Below are 20971 nucleotides of genomic sequence, written 5' to 3' on the forward strand. Positions count from 1 at the left end.
TGAACGAATTAAGAACACAAATTTCTCTAAAGAGATTTCTCTACAGAGATTGATAAAGTATAGCTTAACTTATATTTCAGTCTTTGCATTTTGTTCATTGCAACCACTTATATTAAAATTTAAAGCTGATTGCAATTAATTCTGCCGCCCAAAAAATATGCAAATTAGGCTGTATACAGAATTTAACCCACTTGAACATATTATATATATATTTCAAGCAGAACTAAGTAACTCATGCCCCATAAGCGCCACTGCAGTGTGGTAGCATGTTGCGTTTTTTTACTCATTATTTGTCCGTGAGAGTAAATACTACACTGACAGAAAAGACAAAGGGAGAGAGGGATATTGTACATCAAAATACACAATGGACATCATTTTCTTCACTCAAACTTGGCTGTAAATACTGTTTAAGTGTATTTACGTTTTCTGTCATTTTATGTTTTCATATAAAAACAAGGAGTTTTATGCCAAAAAAAATGCCAATTTTTTTTAACAAAAATTCGGCGACGAAATCTGAATAATGGATACATTATTCAGACACATTAAAATTGATGGTTGGTTGGTTTTATTTTATTGAGAAATAAGTTAACAAGACATTTTCATAATGGATTTTGGATATCTTGTTTAGTTTTAAAATAACCTGTTTTTTTAGTGGAAAAATTAGCAAAATTTTAATTTTCGCCTTTTTTTTTAACATTCAAAACTCAATAAATCAGGCTAGGAATTAGATATTTTAAAATCCCTCTGAAAAAATCTTCAAAATATTGTTCAGACCAAGGTTGGAAATTTTGAAGTCTTTAGGTGCTACTGACGTGGAGATAGTGTCGCCACAATGACAGGAAAATGTGTTTTGAGAAAAAAGCCCTTGACATTACGAAGTCTATGGGGAAACATTGAATCAGCGCAATATTTAAACATGTTATTGTGAAGATTAGGGATATTTTCCAGGTGAATGCTTGTATGTTCAGAGATCTATCTGGCCAAAAACTTGAAAACTGAAACAATTTAGTTGCCCGTTAGCCTGTTAGCTTCTTCTTCGTGATTCCATTAGTGTGTATTGGGGCCGACCCGGTGCAGGCAAAGTTGCAATTGTGGTTTTCTGCCCATAGACACCAGGGGGAGATGAAAGACCCCCCAATCCTCCCATTAATACTTGTATTACCCCTAGAGCGACTACGAAAAGGATTTATTAAGGTAAACAAGTTACTTAGTACTGCTTTAAATAAACTAATCAAAGTAATGGCATAAGGTGTTAAGAGCACAATGACCAGAGAAAAATGTCAATCTCTAACAAAATGTCAGTCTTTTCAGCATTACGGATTAAGACATGAGCTATTTCATTCTGTCACTGATACAACAACCACTTTAAAATACAAAGGAGGTCATTTATCAAGACAGGTGCTAGAAAGCTGCACCTAATTTACTATTCAATATTGCATGTATTCCAGGATTAGCACCCCAAATACAATACGCAATCAAGAGAATGCTGTGATGGTAAAAATGTGTAAATTACTCTGCTGATGACCCACTTTTGCACGTACTGCTCGTCCTGCACATGAGCAAACGCTTGGTAAATGAGCCCCATAGTTTTACAGGATTATCACAGACATTCAACCAATTCCACAAATGATATTGATGGTTACCTTAGTTTCAGTAGATTTCACAAGGACTTTGCTGATTTTGAAGTGAAGCACCTCATTGTCCCACCTACAAGTCAGGACATAGTCTCCAACACTAGTCAGTGAATCTCTCACAAGGAAGTCTCCATTCCTCACAACCAGCGTCTCCGATACCTACAACAGAATAAAACACACTTTGAAGTTTTTGTTGTGACATAAAATACACAATATCATTTAGTTTGTTTTTGTATATCTGTAGTATGAGACATTTCATTGCATACCCCCAAACTGCATAAACAGCGGAGACAATACAGCCAATTACTGCACCACTCGCTTTGTAAGTACATCTCTTAAACGATTGCATGACTACGGCAAATATGAAAGTGATTTTGAATTTATTGACAAAATGAGCAATGTAGAAAACAATCTCCCATTCATGGTCAATAAATCCGCCTGAGGCGGATGAGGCCATTGCACTGTCTCTGGTTTCTTTATGAGAAGAGATTGCAAATATTGATTGATACAAAGAAAACATCATCACACAGCACAGTATTCTCAAAGACATGCCAACGGAGTTAAAATCAAGCGAAACAACCAGAAAACATTGGATTTGTCATGTGGACAACGTTGGAAATGAGCTTCGGTACTTTCCTCTGTTGACCAGCAGGTGGCAGCACTTCCACAGGTAGCGCACAGAGGCTTTCAGGAAGCTCTCTGCTGCGAATTGTAAATATTGTAACACATTTCCCCTTCATCTGTCGCTTTGAATCTTGTCATAACGTACAAAGAGAAACAATAAGTTAGCTATAAACCAAAGGCACTGCTTGCTGCCCTATTTGACATTCTCCTTTAGTGTGACTTCAGGATATAAAAGTCAGTGTAAAGAAAATACATAAAAGTACTAGGAAGAATATGTTTAATAAGTGTTTGGTAGAGTCAACACGCATTGTTGGTTGCTGCGGGTGCCACTTAAGTTTACATGGGAGCAGGCACATGAATATTTCATGTGAATTAATTGAGGAAAGCCTCCCAGATGGTTCTTGAAACTGTGAGCGAGATCACAGAGGATGAGCAAGTGTTGGGGGGAGGCTGGCTGCGTTTTGGGGGAACCCTCCACATGTGCATCCAGGGACAGGGAAGGGGGGTTCAGGTCTGTCGCCCCCCTATCATTGTGTATCTGTGTTTTAGTCACCAGCTGTGAAATCCAATTGCGTACAGGGGGCAACGCACACAGCTGTCTGTTTGGCACGCTCTCCCACCTCCTGAACGCTAAAGCAATTTCTACTGAGCTGTGACAGATGATGGGATTCATTAATCAGTGTCATTCTGTGTGTAAAGTATTTAAATGCCGCTTTCACAATCCGCATGTCTTGGCAGTTGGCAAAAGCCGCAATGCCTGGTTGACAATTACATGACAAAGCTTGTTGGTTGTTTTTGTTGTGTGAGTGGCCTACATTTTAAGTATGACATATTAACAATAAACAAACACAACAACGACTGTATCAATGACCAAAGGCTCTTGAGTCATCATCTGTACTCTTTCTTTTTTGGACATTTCGCCTCTCATCTAAGAAGCTTCGTCAATGACACAAAAGATCTCTGACCACAGGCTAAATAAAGATCACTGGTAGGCGTTTAACTTGTCCTAGTACCAGTTCTTTTTATTCTATAATTAAAAGAGAATAGCATTAGCGCAAAGACAAGTTAAGCTCCCCCAGTGGTCTTTCGTTCGTGTTGCTGGCGAAGCTTCTTGGAGGCAAAACATTCAACTCTTCAACTCTAAAGAACACACTCAACATCCTTCATCTCTGATAATAAGACCAAACTCTTTTAGTTCAGGGGTAAAAATAGTCAATAACTCTCAAAACAGTATAAAGTCTTGTTGCAGGTTGATGGTAGAGCTGGGTGTCTAATTGTAATCGGAGGGTTGGCGGGTTGCCCCGTTCCAATCAGTCTGCCACAAGGCAGCTGTGACTACAATAGAAGCTTACTAGCACCAAGTGGCGAGTAGCACTTTGGGAAGGTAATCCATTTTAGAAAGAGCAATACAAGTGAGATTATTTCTTCTTCTTCCTTGACCCTTGCCCCACACTGTAAAACCTGTCAGACTCAAAGCTGTCAGTTATTTAAGTCACCATATTTTACCACAAGCAGTCATTTGAGGGTTCATATTCCACAGCTTATGTCCAAATAAATCATTCATAGCAATAACATGACATGCTCAAGTCGAGTCACAAATCATTTTTACAGAGTTTGCTCTCACCAAGAGAGCCTGTGTGTGTGTGCGTGTGTGTGTGTGTGTGTGTGTGTGTGTGTGTGTTCGTGCGTGTGTGTGTGCGTGTGTGTGTGTGTGTGTGCGTGTGCGTCTGCGTGTGTGTGTGTGTGTGTGTGTGTGTGTGTGTGTGTGTGTGTGTGTGTGTGTGTGTGTGAAATAAACAGCTGGTCATTCTTCTTCTTCTGAACAATGGGATGAGGGTGTGAAGAAAAGAAAATGGCATGTGTTAATGTTTTGATCATGAGACAACAAGCTCTTTTGGGAGCTCACAATCCAATATGTAACAAGTACATTTTATATCATTCTGTTGCCCGCCCCGACTGTGAATCTGCTGGTAATGCATGCGGTGCACCCTGTTCTCTGTGGGCTGTAGGACCCACCTCTCTGGGTATGTGTCCATGGTACCAGCCATGGCTCCGGATGTCAGCAGGACTCAGTTTCAGCTCCTCCTCCAGCTCTTTGCGCAGTTTCTCTGGGGGAGACTCCAGCAGGTATTTCTCCTTTGAGAACTGTGCACAAAAACACAACAAAAACAAGACGAAGGGGATTAAAAAGCTGAAAGCACAGCGAATTCACCTAGAAACCTACTTCACCAAGGGCTAAATATAACTTTGACTCACTCAAAAACTGTAAATACCATGGAGATTTGAATTTAATTTTCAAAGCTGATCTGACGACATAAAAAGTACAACTACATTGGTCGAACAACAGTTGAGTAGAGCACTAGAAAGAGCAGAGTGAAATACAAGTACTTAGTGCACAGGACACAAAGTAACACACCTGTGCTACAGAAGGCAGCTCTGCAGGAAGCACTGCTGCTGTGTATGGTCAGCCACTCAAATGCTGCATACTGTTCACATGAAGTACACAAACACAAGTACTCTCAGAGAGCAGAAGCAATTCAATCGACCCTGACCTGATTACTGAGAGCCAGAAATCACCAGGAGCAATCTCTTATTATTGTGGCCAACTTCACTGGAGACGGGACTCCAGCTCTGAGCACAGCACTCAACACGTTTACAATAAAGCTGAATGCACACAAACAAGTCCCACACTGGCAGATTTAGACCTGACTATTTATGCTCATACTGGTTTATATTGATCTGTGACTGAGGAGAAAGTCGGGGAATGTGAATGTTTTCATATAAGAGTTACGACTGCGGTACGATTACAGACTTGAGCATTTTGAGGTTCTCTTTGGGATGGGTGAGGAAGAATACCACTGTGTAAGGCTGAATCCATCAGGAAAATATCTTGCTAAACTAACAAAGGAGTCGCATGCATTTCAGAACATTGTAGAGGTCTAAACTAGAGATGCTTTTTTGCTACCAATGCTGATACCGATACTGAGGTTAGAGTATCTGCCAATATCCGATATTTACCGATACCAAGAGACTTTCTTACAAGTGTTTTTCTCGGAGTGAAAAATGTTATTGACTCTTCTCCATTGTAAGATCAATAAAGTCATTTTTTATTGTTATGTTTAGTTAAGTAGTACTTTATTAATCTCTGTAGAGAAATCTGTTCTGTTCTGTTCTGCATTTGACCCATCCTCAATGTGAAACGCTCAGGGACCCAGGCTGGTGGTCAGAAACACCTGGCTGGAGGATTAACCTATTGCACATGTTTTTACCACTAACCGACGCAGACACGGGGAGAACATGCAAACTCCACACAGAAAGGCCCCGTCCAGTTGAAAATCGAACCCGGGACCTTCGAGCTGTGAGGCACAAGTGCTAACCGCTGCACCACCGTGCTGTATGAGATCAATTACATCAGCCTAAACCCTTTCGGTCGTGTTGTACACAAAGAATTGGAAATGTATTTACGTTTAAAGGAATGAACTGACCGAATAAACTACTACTAATAAAAGAAAAAAGAAAAATTCCACTGAAAAACTCTTGGATAAACAATTAACAAGGATGACTTTTTTTTGTTTTTGTTTTTGGGTTACGAAGGTTAAAACTAACTCAGTAATTGAATTCTCCAGGTTCTCAGCTTTACAATGATATGCAGCATGCCCATATTCAGTTAGATTTAGGTGCAAAAGTTGTGTTTTTTAGGCGCTGGGAGCAAAACTAGTATCGGTTAAATATAGGGTATTTGTAGCTGGTACCCGCTATCGCATTTTTTCCAGCATCGGCTCCGATATCCAATACTGACTTTCTGGTTAGTCTGGTGTTATAAGTGATTTGCCTCAGGTGCACTGTGGAGTGTGTAAGACTGTTTTTAATGTAGGCTAGCTGATACTATAGAAATGTGCTAGCCTAGCACCACGAAACTCTTCAAATATAAGAATTGCATGAAATACAAAAAAAAATCTCCAGGTCCAAACACTCTGGATAACTAGGAAATGAGGCCCTATGTCAAAAATCCTGAAATATCCCTTTAAGGTATATCTGAGAATTGATAGGAACTTTCAGAGGGAGAACAGAGGGAATCCCGCAAACACATTTAACTCTGAGACAGAAATGAGCCTTGATGGAGCGGAGTGAGGGAGCGCATACAAAGATAAGCGCACGCACATGCACGTTTAAAAACTTCACAAAAGCTCAGCAGAAAAACCAACATGGAATACACACAACAGAGAAAGGAAATCATCTCCTGCTCTGCCAATATGAAGAGTAATGAGACTGGAGACCCAAATAAACAGCAAACAGTGGTGTCGCTAAGACTGAGCTGTCACTGCTGCTAATCCGGCCACTTTATTTCTCCCCTCACACTTTTATTATCCAGCCAGGCTTTCTCTTCTGTTAGACGATATCAGTATTATATTTGCATTTCCATCCATCACTTGCATGACTGTCCATCTGCAAGACTACACATGCAAAGGGGAGAAAAATGCCTTGTACACAAAACAAAAGCTGAAGTTTAGACCTCTCTGCAAAAGATGATGTGATCGTTGTATTAGTTTTTGTAGTTTTAATTCCAATATTCAGTGCTCCCTGGACATGTTTAAAATGTGCACTGTGAACATTTATTGTCGAAAATGTTTTTTTTTTACCCCTAGAAATATAATTAGCTTTTTCATTTCAAATCATGCACAATGGACACTGTTTGACATTCACCGCATCTTCTTCCGAATAGTATAGCTGAGACAATTGATCTAATCTTTCAGCCAGGACAGTGCCAGATGAAATTATTGAATTCTACCCTTGTCCCCTTCCAACATCTCTTGCCTTTTTTTATCCTGCTTCCCTGAATCCTCAGGGGCAGATGGGTAGATATCACTTGGCGGCCTACTCTCCCAGATTAGATTTGAGGTGTGAGTGTGCGAAGAGGCCACCAAAAGAGCACCGGGGTCAAGTGTGCCGTTATTGCTTTCTGCCTCGTCGCTATGGATACCAAGCCGAAGCAAATCCCTGATCCCCAACAATGAACTAGGCGCGTGTGTGTTTTTTTTTTATATATATATGAAGGGTTACAGGGCAAATTGAAATGTCAGCAGGGTCTCTATTTATGATACGAGCCGCAGAATGGGCTGACAGTAGATGGGACACTGAGACATACAATAAAGGAATAATGAAATGGGAGCAAAAGGGGGAAAATAATTATGTCATTTGTCATTTGCGAGCGAGCACAATAAACCCTACCTAAACCACGTGTGGGCTTCTTCTCATAACTCAAGTGTCAAAGATATTGTATGAAATAAGAACTGGGTTTAATGAATGGAGAAAAAGTAAGGTGTGAATTAAATGGGATCCAGATCTATTGAGAAAAAATACAAAGGCTGAGTCTTACAATAGGAAAGATTATAAAGGGAATTCATACAATATATTACACTTTCCTACCAGAAGAGATGGAATAATAGTAGTAGACGATTATGAGTGACAGGGTGTTTTGGTTGCCAAGACAACTATTTCAATGGAGTATTTTTAAGGCCCTGTAAGTCCTACACATATTCCAACCTTTCCTTTTTTTTGTATCCAAGGTTAAAGTGTGTCATATACAAGACTGTCGACACAATACACTGCAAGGGGGCAAAATAGATTTCACTCAAGTATAAAAATTAGGTACAGCCCCAGCATATGACAGATATTAGACAAAATTATCACCAGAGAATTGTTAGCCTATAATTCAAATTTAGCTTATCTTCTATCTCTCCCTGTTCTTATGACATGAACTCTAAATTACCACTTACAAACAGCATCCTCCCAATAACTGTTTTTTTCTTTTGTTTTTTCTAATATTCATTATTAGAAAAAAAACGGTTGTGTTCCCTTTTTATCATAAGGAAGGTGATTGACCTATATTTTGCATGGCTTTAAAGCAGTACTAAGTAATATGTTAACCTTAATAAATCCACTTCATAGTCCCTCTGGGGGTAATACAAGTGTTAATGATATGATTGGGGGGGGTCTTTCATCTCCCCTGGTGTCTCTGGCCAGAAAACCAAACTTACAACTTTCCCTGCTCCGAACCGGAGACCCAATACACACTAATGGAATCACGAAGAAGACGCTAACAGGCTAACGGGCAAAGCTAACTGTGGGCTAGCACCACTTGAGCAGCAATTACAGCCAGGTTTGAGGGAAAAAAATGATCTCCATTGTGTAATTGGATGCACAATATCCCTCTCTCCCTTTGTCTTTTCAGTCCGCGTAGTGTTTACTCTCACGCACAATTAATGAGTAAAAAACCGTAACATGCTACGACACCTGCAGTGGCAATTATGGCCTCTAGGAGCATGAGCTACTTAATACTGCTTTAACACTGCGCAACTCTCAGCTAAATAATGACTTTCCTTTTTATCCACTTTATCCACTGCAGGGCTATTAAGGATCGGACCGAAACATCAATATGGCAATATCACTTCCCCTAGTCATACATGAACTATATCTATACCTCCCACGGATGCTTCGGTCTCAGCCTCAGCTGGTTTGACTAACTACTCAGAGGTTTTCTGTAATTGGGTGTATTTCTCAAAGAGATGGGAGTATGGTGAAGAGAATCAGCTCAACTGGAAAAATGCAGCACATTTCTTAGGCTTAATGGACTGCTTGTGCATCAGTAAGCCCAACATCAATATCAAAACATGACTTCTTTTGGATGCCTTTAGTTTGGCCAAGAGGTCTGGAGTCGGACTCTGTGATATACAAAGGCATTTAGAGCATGATAAGCATAAGGTCATTTGCTACCACTTGTCATTTCTGGATTACTGGGGGCTAGAAGTGACCCCGGTAGGCTTCGTGTGTGATTTAAATAAAGTCAGTGGCACAGTGGCTCAGTTGGGTTTCATGGATGTGTTTCCTTTGTTTTTTTTTACCCAATATATAAAGATGACGCTAAGTTAAAGCTAACAAAGGGTGTCTGACAAATAACAAGATGGCATACATATCACTGCAGGAAGATTATTAGCTATTGATTCCTAAAAAGCAGATTATAACTTTTGTTTGTTTATTCATTTAAATTTGTATGCACCGAGTACCTGGAGGCAAGGCCGCAATAACAAACAGAGGGCAAGCAGGCTCCACAATGCGGCCCTATAAAGTCACTGTTAATATTTTATGATGCAATATTCCATAAATTTACTGAACAGCTCATGAATACAGAGAGAAAGAGTAATTTAGGGGGAAAAACAGAAGACAGACAGCTTAAGCCACATGGACAGACAGACCTGGAGCCGTATATATGTATCAAACAGCAGACAGCTGACATCACAGACAGACAACAAGAGCTCGTTTAAGTTAAGAGCGGGGCAGGCATGCTGGAAGACAGGTAGTCCATTAGCCGATGAGAGAGTTTGGGTAATTTAGCAGCTGATGCCGGACTTGGCTCCCCAGGGAGGTTAGGAGAGGGGAGCCGTGTGCATCTCTGCACTGTTGGACCTGTAATTGGATTGGACCCTATTTTAGTGATAGCAAAGCCAGACAGACTGAAGCAAGGGGTCAAAACGTGGGCATAGGAGGGATATGGAGATAGTGAGGTGAGCGTGTGTGCACGTGTGAAAAGGAGATATCAGCTCAGTGTGATCTCACAGCTAATTTACACTAACATGCATCTGATTCTGTTAACTCACTCAAAATCCATTAAAACCTTGATGTGTGTTTGTATTCAGGATGCATCCAGTGTCTGCGGACATACAGTATATTTTGTATGTCGACACGTTAATTATAATCAAAGTGGAAAACCATGAAACTGGCTGCAATAGTTTATTATGTGCTACAACGGCTTGACTTGTTTTGAATGTCTCAAAATAAGCACAGAAAAACAAATAACTGAAAATGACTAGATAATAGGGCATTGTGTTGTACATTGTCCAAAAATTGCATTTCTTACGGCTCATATCAATTAAGACAAAATCATTGATGCTGACGGATAAATGGATCATTATGAAACAAGCAAAATTAATAATTGACATGAACTTCAAGTATCGGAGGCAAACTTACGCTCTTATCCTTGCTTCAAATAACATCTCTTGACAAAGCATTGAAGCTGCTTTTAACACCTGACAGCAAGTATAAGCCTATACTGGCAAACTACAGAGCCAAATCCATTTCCTGTGAGACAACACAGAACTTTTGCTTTTTTGAAATGACATTTTAGCCAAATCAAATTCAAATTGACTTTTGCATGGGCATAACCAGCGCAAAAAAACACACACAAAGTTAATCACTAACGGTTTATACTGTGTATTGTACAACACTGTGTCCTAAGCATTTAACCAGAAACCAAACAGAATCCAAGTGTAGCAGGTGGGAGAGCCTTAACGCTGGCATGGTTCAGCGTGTTGTTGTTTAGACTTCATCTTTGTCTACCCATGCAGACGAAACACAGATCTCAGCACCTTAAGCCATTTTAGCACACAAGCAAACAAGTGGCAAGTGAAGAATGTGAAATGAACTAAAATAAATAACCAGTGTTGAGTTCAACAAAACAGGACATTATTGGAGACGAGATCCAGCTCGGACAGAAAAGAAGCACATTCCCCTAAAAACGTGCACAAAAGAGGCGAGGAATGCATTTGAGCAGCACTTTGAGCTTGTGTCAGAATGCACCTTCTTTCTTCTCCAGCTGCGAGGCTAGCCTCTAACCTCATCACCATGGCAACCGTCCTAAGTGGCAGGAGGCTCAGGCAACGAGTTTGGGATAGATGCATGGGTGGCATCACTGGCGTGGGGCAGGCTGGGGGGTTGGGGTCCCTTCTCCCTCACCGTCAACTCATGTCCTCACATCCACTACACAAAAGCCAAAGGTCGAATTCTTTAAAAGCACGTTCCCTTGATCTGGCTTCTCGTTCTCTCGCCCTCCTCTTTAGGACGGACAGAGAGCAGGATTAAAGCACACGGGCGACTGGATCCCGCTATCTCTTTTTACACCCTCACGTACTAGGGGCCGATGGCAGGAGAGGGGGCTCGTATCAGCCCTCTCCAGGCCCAGGTAATCCCCGCGTGCCCTCCAGCATAATTCTCATTGTTACGGAGGCTCACTGGTTCACGCGGGTTTGAGTGGATTTTAGACACATGAAAAGTGATAGGAGCATTAGGAGTGACTGTAATGTTAGGCCACTTGTGCAGCAAGGAAAGCTTTGTTTCTGTTGTCTAAGGCAGTGGTTCTCAAGTGGTATGGCTTCGGGACCCTGCAGTGGCGCTTATGGCCTCTAGGGGCATGAGTAACTTAGTACTGCCTTAGTAAGACTGAAATTAGGATAAAAACATCCCAAAAACATTTATTTTAACAGACTCCGGGAGTGTTACCATGCTGTTTCAGATGGAAAATAGTTAAAGAAATGTTCCCTGGAATAGGCTTGCGACACACTGAAAATGGTTTCCATGACCCAAAAGTTTAGAACAGTTTACAACAGGAGAATGAAACTATTCTGGACAATTTATACACCCTATTCAGGAAGGAGAGCCTCTTTTTTCTCATAGATGCTTTCTCTTTTTACCCGCCACCAAAGAGAGAATCAACAATAAAGTGTCACAATATGGTTGCTCAACTTACAACAGTTTCTTTAAAGGTGATGTATAAATCAAGGCAATTATTATTACAATTATTATAAAGTCTGGATCAACAAGACACTGAAAGAAAACATAACAGAATGGCTGCCTATTTTGAGTCATCATGTGGTTTCCAATCGCCATCGTTCATATTGAATTAATATTGAATCTAACAGGTTATGAGAATACATCGGCTCTATCTCCACCTTTTGGAATTGGTTTTCTTGCATCTAAATGTAACTCTAGAAAGAAGCCTAGAGTTCCTTAACTTTGAGGCAAATAACTTTTAAATCCACTGCAGACTTGACCTTAGTGAAGTTTGACCCAACATGCACCCAAGATGCTGCCGTATCTAATGAGCTCAGAGCCAATTAAAATCCTTTGAAATGACCGTATCTCGTTAAGCGTGGAATGGATGCATATAAATGTGCGCAGTTTTGCTGAAAGTCGGAGGGAAAAATGAATAAAACGTGCCCAGTGTAAAGAATGCATTGATTAGCAGTTTAATGAGCCTCCTGTGGGACCGACCGTTTGATATGCAATGAAATATTAAAGAACCTAAAATGATCAAGACGCAAGATAAATATGAGCAGGTGCTGTATTAGAAAAGTAAATATACTGCAGTAACCTTTAGATAACACCAGTGACAAGAAGGTCTTTGTGAGTCAAAGATGGAATGATTATTAATAAAATACAATGACATATTAAATACTCATCAACACCATAGGGAAGAAGGAAATGGAGTTGATTTTAGTATCTATACTTTCAGGAACATATGTGTGCTGTATCACACCTTTTCAGTCCAGTTGTATCACAATGACTTCTGTGCCTTGAGGTTGTGCTTCAACAGAGTGAGTCATTATTGGCAATCGATTTGTCTCTAGCACAGATTTTTTTTGCACTTTCTTGATACACCTCTGTTTGTTCACAGCCTTAAAACCTGTCTACGTCATCCAATACTTTATTTATAGGCCACAGTAGGGGAAGGGATACACCCTTGACTGAAAACTAAAAAGTATAACGGCAAAAGAAAAACAAAGCACACGCGCTGTTGTCTGACATGATCAAAGCACCTCTTAGACAGGTCTCCTCAGACAGAACCATGGAGAAAAGTGGCGCGGGAGAGAGACTGATAGTGATGGTGACCTCCTCCTGTCATTAGGAATCACTGTCTCATCCAAACACACAAATACAAACAGGGCGCACACCCATCCCTGGAGGTCGGCTCAGAGCAAAGGCTATATATCTAACAGCGAGCGCGCACATACTCCCAGCAGTGTTAGCAGTAGCAGTAAACGCGTATAAAGTAAAAGTTGTCAGTCATAGCTCAGACCCCCTGGACTGAGTGACGGGAGGTGGTCAGGATGTGACACTCCACAAGCCTCCCAATGACAGCATGAAGAGCAGAGCAGCTATCTATGCAGTACGTTAATATGGAAGAGTCTTCAGTGTCGTGTTGAAGGATTTCTGAAAAAATGCCAATCTGACATTTTATAAATAAAGCAGTTAAATATGATGTGTGTTACTGATTATACTACAAGTGCAATGATAATAAATGAAGAAAATAATTAAAAGTGGTATCCTAGATGCTGATATCATTAAAGCAGAACTTGTTTACTTGAATAAATCCTTTCCGTAGTCCCTCTGGGGGTAATACACGTGTTAATGGGATGATTGGGGGGTCTTTCATCTCCCCTGGTGTCTCTGGCCAGAAAACCACACTTACAACTTTCCCTGCTCCGAACCGGAGACCCAACACACCAGGGGTCGGCAAGTTTGCGTTGAGGTGGGCCGATTTTCATCATCGCCAAAACACCAAGGGCCGAACCTCAACATTGCAGCCTAAAGTGAAAAAGTTTTTTCATCAGTGGTTCCCAAGTCGGGACCCAACGTTACCCTCGGATGACAGGCCCAAATAACCCAAATAAAGCCTACATTTGTCATATATCGTACAAAATATTAGGCATAATATAGGCAGTAGATATGCCTTTAAAACTGAAATTCCATACAGTTTCAGATGGAACATATTGAAAAAAAAGTTCCCCATAGACTCACGACCCACTGAAAAGGGTTCCATGACCCACTTTTGGGCCCGACCCACCAGCTGAGAATCACTGTTTTACATTACATACTGTAGGACCAAGTGGGATATTCTGGACATTTTTAAAATACTAACACTATTTCTTGCATGTTTAGAGTACGGTAAAAGGAATTTGATCTTATTTGCATAATAATGTTTCTCAAAATCATCTTGAGGGCCAGAGGTTCTATGCTGGAGGGCCGGATTTGGCCCGCGGGCAATACACACTAATGGAATCACGAAGAAGACGCTAACAGGCTAACGGGCAAAGCTAACTGTGGGCTAGCGCCACTTGAGCAGTAATTACAGCAAAGTTTGAGGGAAAAAATGATCTCCATTGTGTTATTGGATGTACAATATCCCTTTGTCCCTTTGTCTTTTCTGTCAGCGTAGTATTTACTCTCACAGACAATTAATGATTAAAAAAACCTGCAACATGCTACGACACCTGCAGTGGCGTTCATGGCCTCTAGGGGCATGAGTTACTTAGTTACTTCTTTAAGGCACAATCCAGGCAGAGAAATACAATTATATTTGCTGTATTTTAGAGCATTATGTTATGCCGTGGCCTCCATCCAGCCATAGGGGGTTATGCTAAATCAATATGCAAATCACTTCACACCAGGAGGCAGATTATCTTTTCCCCGAGATGGAAGGGCCAAAAAGAAGATAGTTTCATACAGTCACAGCATAATGTTCTTTACTGCGGTCGCCCACTGCTCCAGACATGGACAAGGTTGACGGATGTGTCAAATGAAGATAATTTTTCATTACAATCTAAACTATTCTACTGTAAAGTTTAACAAAGCAATTAGTTTCAGTGCTGCCCTCTCACTTACAGCAGCCTTATCAAGCCAAAACAAAAGTGCTCAATTAAAACACTCCCCACACGTCACAATCGCGCAGCAGGGACAGTGTTTAATCAGGTTCATTCATTCAGCAAACACTCTCCACCAACTGCCACTGTACTGTTCCTCTGATGTCAGCGGCGGGAATCCAGACTGTTGCGCCTCATTTACGCCAGTCCACTTGTCTTCACTTAGAAAGCCAGCAATATCACTTAAAACAAACACATTTTGTTCATAGCGAGACAAAGACAAAGAAATGTGACTGGGGAAAGTTTCTTTTTTTTTTTTTTTCTTTCTTTCTTTTCTATAGAGCGGTATTGCCCTGCTGTGACTCTAGCGCCATTCATATTTTAATGGTCGCCTTCGCTGTGATCCGCCGCTTTATAGATGTCTTTTGTCTCGAGCTCAAAGACCAGCAAATCCGTTTCCTCCTTCTGTCCCGCGCTTTCTAATCAACCTGGCGAACAGCATCTATCAGCACTTTGATGAGAAGCCCATTACGGAGATATACAGCTCGAAGGTCCTCTCTGCTTGTGTGTTATCGAGGCAGTCGTGAGATGGAAGCGCTTATTTACCGACGCTTATTTGGGTCTTTGGAAGCCGCTGCGTGCAAGGCGTTGGCACGTTAGGAGTGAGAACAGAAGTGAAGTAGACAACTCGGGGAAAGGAAAGAGAAACAAAGGTGATATTCCCGATTTCATCAAGTGCTTGTTAAAAAACAGAACCAAAAACAATAGAAGTTTTATTCAGTATATTGACATGGAGACTAGTCTGGTATTGACAGTTTCAACCTCTTAACCCCCACCTGAACCGAGCACATTTTCTCCAGTTCGGCTTTACCCAAATCTAAAAGCAACGTTAAAATAGCGACGAAAACAAGGATGAAAACGCAGCAAAAACAGTTGGGGACCTTTGTGATAGATCTTAAAGGGATATTTCAGGATTTTTGACATAGGGCCTCACTTCCTAGTTATCCAGAGTGTTGTTGATTTCTGGAGATATTTTTTTCTTAAATTCGTGCAGTTCTTATATTTGAAGAGCTTGGTGGCGCTAGGCTAGTGCATTTCTATGGTATCAGCTAGTCTGCATTAAAAACAGTCTGACCCGCTCCACAGTGCACCTGAGGCAAACCACTTATAACGCCAGACTAACCATATAAATGTCTGTGTCAATAGAATCACTATAACTATTTTGCATTTAATATAACTTATATTTGAGCAGCATCAGCTTTGTGGTTGTACAAGCTACGCGGCGGCGGACTGATCTGCGAGAAAATAGTCCCTCAAAATGTGGTAATTCATGTGATACAAGGTCATATTATGTATATTATTATTATATTTCATACATGATTCTATTAACAGACATTTATATGGTTAGTCTGGTGTTATAAGTGATTTGCCTCAGGTGCACTGTGGAGTGGGTCAGACTGTTTGTAATGGAGGCTAGCTGATGCCATAGAAATTCACTAGCCTTGCACTAGCCTAGCGCCACTAAGCTCTTCAAATATAAGAACTGCATCTTAAGAAAAAAATATCTCCAGAAATCAACAACACTCTGGATAACTAGGAAATGAGGCCCTATGTCAAAAATCCTGCAACATCCCTTTAACTACTGGATGAGCAGCTTTTATATAAAACTCGCTGAAGACAGGATATTAAGATAAACTGTGCAGCCCCACCAGAAGCATGCGGTTTGAAGTATATGGCTGCTTTTATGCAAACAAATGATATTCTAATGACTGTCATGTATGATTGTTGACAATGTATTTCTACCTGGGAGTTCCTCTTCTAAACACAGACAACAAACAGTCCCTATCTTTACCACGCATTCAAACATCCTCTCCCCGCGGCTTACAAAGGCAAACACGCTCGTATTCCCTTTACCAAACACACGCCGCACTCCTCAAAACAAGCTCTATACCCACACAGAGAAGAAACGCCAACACTACTGATAACTATTCCTAGTAATTAATGTAACAAGATTGAGTGTTGATGCTAACTGGCGCGATACAAACACTGATTACCGATTACACACATTCAATTAGGCCTTCTTCGAGATGGAATCAGATAGCTCGGTTGAACCTACTCAAATCAAATTACTTTAATAACGGTGCTAATGATGGGAGTGTTGCTCTACACATTAAGATGTAATTGCAGAGCTAGAAGTAATGGCACACACACCGATAGGCCGCTCTGGCGATGGTGAGAAAAGTGGCAATTTGAGGGCTGGATCTTAAAGGGTGCAGGAGAAGGGAAGACAATAGCGGTGTGTGAAAGGAGCAAAAATGTGCCAAAAACAATGGCAGGCTATTTTTACTGTGAGGACACCTCTGTGACAGTTTCTTCACCTCTGTCTGGTGCTGACCAGATGGTGCTGTGCCTGGAGCATGCTGGGAAGCGCAGGCATGATGGCGATTATTAAGTTTGGAGAACGATAAAGGTCAGTGAAAACAGCTCAGTGCAAGAGATGTATTACTAGAGTTAGGGATGGGCACTGTGTTAAGTTATAGGACAAATGGCTGTACACCGAGAAGCTTCAAGAGGCGACAATCACTCTCTTATCAGGTCAATTTACCAAAGACAAAACGAAAAACATCTCCACGGTTATTGTCGTGTCGTATGTCAAGTCTTTTTACCCATTCCCGATGAATGTTAATGGTGATTTCATCTAAATCCATTTTAGACTGTAATAAAGTATTTTTTTTATTTTTTTTTGGTGACAGTTCCCTCCACGACATCTGTTCACACAACGAGAGGACACACACCGGAGCCTGCCTCAGCTGACAGCCCCGCACGAGGAGCCGTCTGACAAATAACAAGAGCTAAAACTGTTGCAGGCTGCTACAAACCACACACCTGCTGCAGTCACAGTCGTGAATCTAAGGAGCAGCAAAAAATTTGAATTGCAAAAACATACACATAAATGTTGGTTACAATGCAGATCTAAGTGCAGGCCTCTTTGGAAACACACTATGACATTTTATGATTCAATACATCAATTTGATGACCCACGTCTTGAGATGCAGCCACGGTAATTATTCTGACTTTGAGACCATTACTGTATACAGCATTTCCTGTTTGGTATGAATTCATCCATGGGTTGTTGTAAGGTTAGAGTTCACTTGGACAATTAAAAACAGCTCATTTTATTAATACTGCAACAATGCCATCATAAGAAATAATAACTTGAGTATGTTTTGAAAACCACATCTGCCACAGTTTGAGCGACTCCTTTGATTTGCTTACCAAAAATAAAGTTGCTACTTCCTTGTGGTTTTAAGAAGTGAAATCAAAAGAAGTGGAATTTGATTAAAATTGCCTTCTGATATTCCCGTTCCCATTAAGCCTGGGAACCAACAGCTAGTCTTCATGCATCACAGGTAGGGAAAAACAAACCAGGATTCAGATTATCCCTTTGCACAGCTAAATATAATTCACTTAAAGTATCTTATAGGTTACAGTGAAAAAACAAGCTGCACTACACATGCCCTGTCCATGTCCACTTACCTTCATGCCCCACGCCTCCTTCTCTCTCTCCTTTCTCATTCCTCTGCGTATTTATTCAAGTCAATGCACTTTCAGCTCCGATATGAGCGTACATCTTGTTAGAACCATTGCGGCAGTAAAAGGCTGTTTAGTTGCCGTGCAAAATGCAAAGAGAAACCACGTGGTTCCACAATGATGTAGCACCGCTTTAGGAAGAGCCCGGAGGCCGCGCAGTCAGAGATAGAGCAGTGCAGTTTGGACTTTCGTCAATGTGACGGACGGCCTTCAAAATTTTCCGTCAAAGCTAAAAATATTCATTCACTCCACACTCTGTGGTAGTAAGCTACTATTGTAGCCACAGCTGCCCAGGGGCAGACTGTCCATTTCCAACTTGCAAGTCACACAATGTGTTGTTTATATCCTGATTTCTTATTATGTCAGTGCCCTCTGCTGGACACCTGTGGAATTCTTTCCTTTTAATCTTATTTAATCTGCCCCCTAGTGGCTCGAGTGAGCTTTCTGGTCATTTAAAGAAAATCATAACTCCGCACAGGAATGGGCTACAGACTTACTTATTTTTTGACATACTCATGAATTTATGCTCTACAAGTTGTGGGCCAGACTGAATCATCTCGAGGGCTGGATGTGGCCCGCGGGCCGCATTTTGCCCAAGTCTGGCCTATAAGGATTAGGGTGTTTTGCCACGAGGTATTCACCATTAAGGATGTCATGATTCTAAGTTTTTGAGTCGTGTTTATTGTGAGGAAAAATACAGCAATTTTACGATTATCTATTGTTGAAAAGCGCTAAACAAGACTTGTGTATTATCATTATTATTCATTATCAAAAAAAGGAAGAAAATACTGAGAATTTCTCACATCTTTTACAGTGCTGTCTATACTAAGGATGCACCGATACCAGTATCGGGTATCGGGCCGATACCAAATGATTGTACTCAAACTCGTACTCATTCAACAGGTCCCGATACCAGAAACCGATACCACTTGAGGTGCGGCCAGCTCTCCTACGAGGCGCAGCTCTCCACTGAGGAGAGAAAATAGCAACAAACTGGAGAATTCTTTAGTGGAAATACAATATTCCACATAGAGGTGACTTTATTACAAAAAGTGGTATCGGTGCATCCCTAGTCTATACGTAAAAGGCCTGATAAAATAATGTCTTTTAAAAAATGAATAGGTAATAGAATGTTATTATCAGCAATATCAAAAGGAAGCAAATTGGTGTGAATGTTTTCAAAAGATATGCTCTAAGATATTCTCTCTCTAAGTGACCTAAACACATTAACCTATCTGCAGATTTCCAGGCACTCAATTTCCCTTTCGTTTTCACTGCGACAAAACGAACGCTCTTTTGAGACTCTTCCCACGGCAACGTTATGCAGTTATCATGAAAAAATGGATACGATTTTTCTCTACTTTGAACTGGATTTCACACGTTTCTTCAGTTTCTTAAAGGGGGGGTATTATGCAAAATCAACTTTTTCAAGCTTTACATCATGTTATTAAGTCATTCCCTCATTAAAAACATGCCCGAAGTGTTGCCTTGGCACATTCACGTATTTTCGAGTAATCTGTAGAAACTCTGATGGCGGCCATTTTAGGGATAAAACGCCTGATTCCTTCAGGAAACGCCCTCGACCTCCAGGATACGCCTCCGACCTTTCGTCACCAGCCGAGTAACCAACCACTGCTCCTCAGCAGAACCCCCTCCCCGCAGTGTCTAGCCCTAAGATGTAAACAGAGTCATCATGGAGGATTAGCTTCATGTGTTGTGAACCGGAGCCACAGCAGACTTTTACAAAGACACACATCAGTGTTTCTGTTACCGAAACACCCAGGATTAAAACCGGTGACAAGAACACTTATTTTAGTGTCTGGTTCTGCGCTGGGCCTTGATGATGCACAGAGCCTCCGGAGAAAGCTAATGCTAAGCTAAACCTCGAGTCATCACGTGAAAACGAGAGATATGCACACATAAAGTCAATAAAACCACCACACACATAAAGAACCGTTTAACAATGATCACACACGGAGCCTGGCTTGTTGATTTGGAAGTTTATTGCTCACATTTCATCTACAATGGGTCATAGCCGAGTGGTTTTCTCCCGGAGCTAACAAGCTAGCCGCGACAAGCTAACGGGAAAATTCACTGAATACAAGCAGCATATTATGCATTGAAAACGTCACTAAAACAGGCAACTGCTTGAAGCAGCCTTTATGATGATCACACACTGAGCCTGGCTTGTTGATTTCGTAGATTATTGCTCACATTTCATCTACAGTGAGTCGTAGCCGAGTGGTTTTCTCCCGGAGCTAACAAGCTAGCCGCGATAAGCTAACGGGAAAATTCACTGAATACAAGCAGCATATTATGCATTGAAAACGTCACTAAAACAGGCAACTGCTTGAAGCAGCCTTTATGATGATGACACACGGAGCCTGGCTTGTTGATTGTGTAGTTTATTGCTCACATTTCATCTACAGTGAGTCGTAGCCGAGTGATTTTCTCCCGGAGCTAAGGCACTATTAGCCGCGACAAGCTAACAACCTTCACCTTCACAACATTCATTGAAAACAGGCAGCATATTATGCACAAATAACGTCAATAAAGCAGGCAACTACTCGAAGCAGCCTTTACGATTATCACACAATGAGCCTGGCTTTACACATTTGTGGTTTATTGCAGACTTTTCATCAACAATGA

General features: G+C 41.1%; 1 protein-coding gene across 2 annotated transcripts in view; it reads right to left on the reverse strand.

Annotated features, from left to right (window-relative positions):
* The window catches only part of sh2d3ca (SH2 domain containing 3Ca), a 76368-nt gene that overhangs the window by 10556 nt on the left and 44841 nt on the right, over positions 1 to 20971 (reverse strand). For both annotated transcript variants that reach the window (XM_079582586.1, XM_079582587.1), the window contains 2 exons: positions 4275 to 4403; positions 1644 to 1793 (listed from right to left, as the gene is read on the reverse strand). In XM_079582586.1, coding sequence (XP_079438712.1) covers positions 1644 to 1793; positions 4275 to 4403 — 279 coding nt within the window. The remainder of the gene's footprint in view (positions 1 to 1643; positions 1794 to 4274; positions 4404 to 20971) is intronic.

This window comes from Gobius niger (genome assembly GCF_951799975.1).
Source record: "Gobius niger genome assembly, chromosome: 2".
Lineage (NCBI taxonomy): Eukaryota > Metazoa > Chordata > Actinopteri > Gobiiformes > Gobiidae > Gobius > Gobius niger.